Below are 5,592 nucleotides of genomic sequence, written 5' to 3' on the forward strand. Positions count from 1 at the left end.
TAATAATAATAATATATTAATATACTATAGTAGTAATATACTAATATAGATATTGTATATTTATATAATATAAGTTATATAATTAATATATAATATTATTTTTATATATTAATATTAGGGATGTCAAACTGGCTCGTCGTTCGCGAACAGCTCGTGTCCGGTTCGTGTTCGGCTCGTTCGTTAAGAAACGAATACGAGCTTATTTCAAACAAACTAAATTTTAACGAACCGAACACGAACACAAGCTTTGTTTGTTCGTGTTCGGTTCGTTTACACCCCTAGTGATGAGGGACAACTCCCCCTTCTCTACATTGATGTGAGGTTGCACGGTTCCCCGGTCCTAGATCTCTTATGGGAGCTCCATTTGGAGGATTTTGTCCCTCCGAGAATGGCTGAGACCATTTCGGTGATGTCGACAACATTCATCTGGGTAGGGTCTGATGGGGCTTCTATGGTCGGAGTTTTGCCTTATCTCTACCCTGGGCGTCCCTGGGTCACACACTCCTTCAGCTTCCCCGCCTTGATCAATTCCTCGATGAGGCTCTGGAGGTGTTGGCATTCCTCTATGCATGGTTGTGATCCCGATGATACTTACAAAACTTCCTCGTGTCGCAGAGGAAAGTCTTGACTCTCATCGGTATAGCATTTTTGAAGTACTCCTTGTCCTGAATGACATCAACAATCTTTGTCATTGATACCTTCAAAAGAGTGAATCGTGGGCCTTCAAATTCGTTGTATGGTTGTTCATAATGTTGAGTCGGCCTCTCATAATGCCGGGCCGGTCACAAATCTCAGTCTCTCTCCTTGCCTCCCTACTAGTTGTATCAATCAGATGCTCTATTGTTGTTGGAGGATTGACCGTCTTCGAACTGACGTCAGACAGGTGGTCTATGCTGCTCCCTTGATTTTGATTTGCCGCTAGGGGTTGCTTTTTTCTGGGCCTGAAGCCCTTATGGCTCCTACTTGGGGGTGCTCTCCTCTGCGAGGATGTGTTTGTTGGCTCATTCCAACAACTCGACCAAGTTTTGGGGTTCATTCAGGCTGAGGTTATAAGAATATCTCTCGAACCTCAAGCCTTGCTTCAAGTCGGTTTGGGCCGTGTCAACTCGGAGGTCTTTACATCCAACATTTCTCTCTGGAAGTGTGAAATTAATGTGCGTAGGCTCTCATGCTGACCTTGCTTGATTTGCCATAAGGAATACACACTTTTGGTGGGTTTCCGGGTACTGGCAAACTATGCTAAGAACAATCTCTTGAAATTAGCGAAGTTGCTGATGCTCCCAGTTAGAAGTGCGTGGAACCACTGCAGAGCAAACGACATCAAACTGGTGAAAAACAGACTGCACGTGATCGCGTCTGAGATTTTGGGCAAGCACATGGGCGTAGTGAATGAGGCAATGTGATCTACTGAGGTCTGACCGCTCTCTGTAAGTCTCGTCTCCGAAGTTGGCAATTTGATCTACTGAGGTCTGACCGCTCTCTGTAAGTCTCCGAAGTTGGCAATTTGAACTTTTATGGGGGCTCCGCTCCAGAGATGTGGAGGCAGAAAGGGACTCCAGTGCACTCTAACCGCTGCCTCTCTACCCGCGCTGATCTTGTGCTGTCTTCGTACTGCTAGTGGCCGACCACCTCTGGACCGTTGCTCCACCTCTTGTCGTTGTGCGTCGGTGCGGGCTTTTGCGGCTGATTTTTCCCTTGAGGGGCCTGACCCCATGCCAAGGCCACGATGACTCTCATGACCTCCATGATTTGACCCGACATTTGGTCCATGATCTGAGTCCTCATCTCTTGCATCCCTCATTGCAAGCTTTCCTCTATATCCTCTCATGCAAGTTTTTACATTGGTTACTTCTCTCTGGCCAACCTCTTCTCTTTGTGATCACTGCACTCCTCTTCTTGTTGGCTACATGGTTCCATGCTTACCGCCCCTTTTAGAATTTTGAATCCTAATCTGTCCGGAAGGCACACCCAAGGGATAGAGCACGTTGGAGAGAAAGAGAAAACAGAGAGTTGAGTTGCGAATAGTAAAATCACATAACATTTATTCATGAAGTGGACCTTTATTTATAGGAATGTGGATGTACAATTAAATTCTATACCCCTAGTATACGTATGTACGATATATGGCCCAGGGGCCCACTGATGTCCGGTAGGGCGGCTGAGCAGCCATTAGGCGGGGCGGGTTTCAGGGTGGGGAGCAGGTTGGGCAGCCATTGGACGATCAACTTTTCTTCTGAATGGTCATTTGGTCAGGTGCCCATTAGGCCAAGCGGTCGTCAAGCCCGGCGGCCATTGGAGCGACCGACTTTTCTTCCGAACGGTTGTTAGGCTGGCCGGCCATTTGTTAAGGATCAGAACCTAAGGTTCTGAAACCTCGTGGTGCGCCTTGCTCACCCGGCTCGACCAGAGCAGGTGTTGGGCTCGTCCACGTGAGTCTGATCAGAAGGTTCTTTGGGCGTTGATCTTCTTTTTTTCTGCCCGAGATGTACCGCCCTCTCGGTACATGGGAATTGGCCGACCAAGCATGCGGTCCCTGATCATCCTTGGTGGGTCCCATGATGCCACATCACTTCTTTCGTTGGTTGTGAGATACCTTCAAAATTTGTGCTGGAACTTTACAACTATATAAAACCAAATTATCATTTTTTTCTTGAAAGTATGAGCTTCTAAGTGGGAGAAGAATGTGATCTTTGATCCTGTACCTATTGAAGAATGAGCCTGAGTCATAACAATGGCTTGATTAAGGAAACCCCTTGTACTCTAAGAAAAAGCAAGTTTTCATTTTTCCATTCAATCTTTTTTAGTTTTATTATTAATCATAATGTTCTCATTTCTAAAATTAGTGATTTATAGCACCAGTTATATTCTCATTGTGTCAATAAACTTAAGCTCATAATGACCAGCTGATTAAATATTTCTTACCTGTAATTTATTCAGAATAGTTAAATAGAATTCTGGCAGTAGAACTTGCTGACTAAACAATTCATTGATTCCGTCTTACTTTCATGAATGCTCAGGTATTTGTTGCTAATCCAAACAAGCCACGAGAGATTAAAGACCTCTTGGCAAATAATCATAAAGAACTGCTAATGATACTTCATAATCTTCCCGTCAGCAAAGGTATATTTATTTTCAGTTTTGATCCATATAATCTTTTGATTAGTTTGCTGGCTTTAAATGATGCTTTTCTGGAAGCCGAAGTGCTTAACTTTATATAAGTACATTAAGGAAATTGCTCTTAAACTCATATGTACTAAATGGAAGGAACTCCTGTGGGTGGACAACCAACACAAATTAATGCTTTTGATTCTAAGATTTAACAGTAACAACTCATCATCAATAAATGAATGTCTTGGGTATATTATGTATGAGTTTTGATTTAGATGAAAACATAATTTCTAGAATCAAAGTTTTATAATTAAAATAGAGAAATATCTCAAAATATTTTTTGCGGTAACTAAATATTGTGAAGAACTAAGGGTAAACTTTATATATTTGTTGTTAGATCTATCATCTGTATGAATTCCATTTGCATAAATAATAATGTGAAGATGGAAGTGTGTTAAAATTATGAAGTTTATTTTGAGAAATGATTATATTAGATAGATAATGGGAGTAGCACCTATTGAAGATGATCATCAAATCATCATGGCTTTGCTTTACCTTTTTGAAGATAAAATATTAGAAGATAATGAAGAGTCTAAAATGCTCTAATATGGTAGGTTAGATTAAACTAACATTAAAAGATTATGATTGATGAGGGGTAGATCAAAAGAAACATGATAAAAGTTATGCAATACCATTAGTTACTGATAAACTAAAAAAAAAAATTATAAATTTAAAATTTAGCATGCGATGCAATGCAATAGAAAATTATGGAGAATAAGGATTCATAAAGCCAGCCTCAATTATTTGGAATATGGCTAATGACGGCGATGATGAATTTGCCTAATCCTACTTAATTTGGGCCATCTTGTACCAACTAGTCTTGAGTTTGCATGAAGAATCTCCATTTAATCTCATACATATTCTTTAGCTTAATTCGTAGTCATAGATTTAGCAGTTGTGGTAGGCCTTTTATAGTTGTGCAAGCTCCGATTTTTATTGATGTTTTCTTATATCATTGAGGAAAGATCAATCTTTTTTTATGATTTATCCTTCCTTGTGTAGACAAGTATCTTTATATGGATTTGGTTGTTTTTCGCAGTCTTTTTGGTGCTGTCTTGTATCTTTGAAGCAAGCTCAACTTATTGTCATGACTTAGTCATCCCTTCCTTAACAATTATCTTTATGTGGAATTGTGTGTTTTACCCTAGATGCCCTTTACTATTATGTCTCTTGGATGTGATCCTATTTCCCATTTGATTTTTTGAGCTTCCTTTGGATGTACCTTGGCTGCCAAATATGGTGACAACCATGTAGCTTTGTTTTTTGGCTATAAAGAAAACACACGGTACAAATTTAGGATCCATTTGGGGCAGCTTTTTCATAACTTCATTTCCTTAGACAGCTACAACTCCTAAGAAATTCGAGTTAAAACTCCTAATAAAATAGGGCAGAACAGAGAAAATGACCTGCAATTTAAAACTATGAAAAATTGTCATTCTTGTGAAAGAACTTCAGAAGAAGTTTGAGAAATGTTCCTTCGCCAAATGAAATTTTTTCTTCACGTCGGCATGCACTGCAACACAAAGGAAGTTAGCAGCCCTCTCAAATGAAGCCTTACTAAATCTTATTGTTTGTTTGGCTTTTAAAATCTTTCAAATTTATTGATTTTATTTTCACTAATGATAATAAAATAATAATATTTTGAATTTATTTTATTTTCACCAAAACAAAAAAAAAGTATTTTATGTTTAGTTATTTACAAGCAACTGAATTTTCAAATATTATGTGGGCATCTCATTTTGTGGCAATGCAGGGCAAGCTTTTTCTACTTTTTCAATGTGTTTTCTATTGATTTTCATCTTCCATTGTCTCTTGGCCCAGATGAGGACGAGCAGTACGAGGAGGAGAGAGAGCTTATAATTAATGAAATCGAGAATAATTCAAGATGTGCAAGTAGCTCTGTTTATATCTCCTAGATTTATGATAGGCTTGTAATGATAATTAATGTGCAAATTATGTAGTGTAATTCCTCACAGAAATAATTAAAGATGTTGCTGATAATTTTATTGTCAAAGTACCAAATTTATTTTTTTCCTTTTTTTTTTTGTGGAAAATTTACTTGCATACTACTTGATTCTTATTCATTTACATATTTGCACACATATTTTCAATTTTTGTATACATGCCGCCTTAGCTATGCATGAAAGTATGTACTTCACTTTTAAAAAATTAAAATATTGATATTTTGATACAACAACAACAACAACAACAACAAAATCTTTATCCCACTAAGTGGGGTTCGCTACATGAATCCTATTTCTCCATTACGTCCTAATAAGTGTCATATTTTTATTTAATTCTAATAGAATAATATCATTTTTTATACAATATACCCAAGTCATCCTAGGCCAACCTCTGCCGTTCTTAACATAAGTTGAATATAGAACATTCACTCTTCTAATTGGATCGTCAGATGATCGAAGT

General features: G+C 38.4%; 1 protein-coding gene across 2 annotated transcripts in view; it reads left to right on the forward strand.

Moving 5' to 3' along the window:
• LOC110031860 (calcium-binding protein 39) overlaps window positions 1-5,182 on the forward strand; it is a 38,575-nt gene extending 33,393 nt beyond the window's left edge. For both annotated transcript variants that reach the window (XM_020735285.1, XM_020735284.1), the window contains 2 exons: window positions 3,018-3,120; window positions 4,990-5,182. In XM_020735285.1, coding sequence (XP_020590944.1) covers window positions 3,018-3,120; window positions 4,990-5,084 — 198 coding nt within the window. In that variant the 3' untranslated portion in view covers window positions 5,085-5,182. The remainder of the gene's footprint in view (window positions 1-3,017; window positions 3,121-4,989) is intronic.
• Window positions 5,183-5,592: the final 410 nt, after the last annotated feature.

This window comes from Phalaenopsis equestris, unplaced genomic scaffold (genome assembly GCF_001263595.1).
Source record: "Phalaenopsis equestris unplaced genomic scaffold, ASM126359v1 Scaffold000854, whole genome shotgun sequence".
NCBI classification, from domain to species: domain Eukaryota; kingdom Viridiplantae; phylum Streptophyta; class Magnoliopsida; order Asparagales; family Orchidaceae; genus Phalaenopsis; species Phalaenopsis equestris.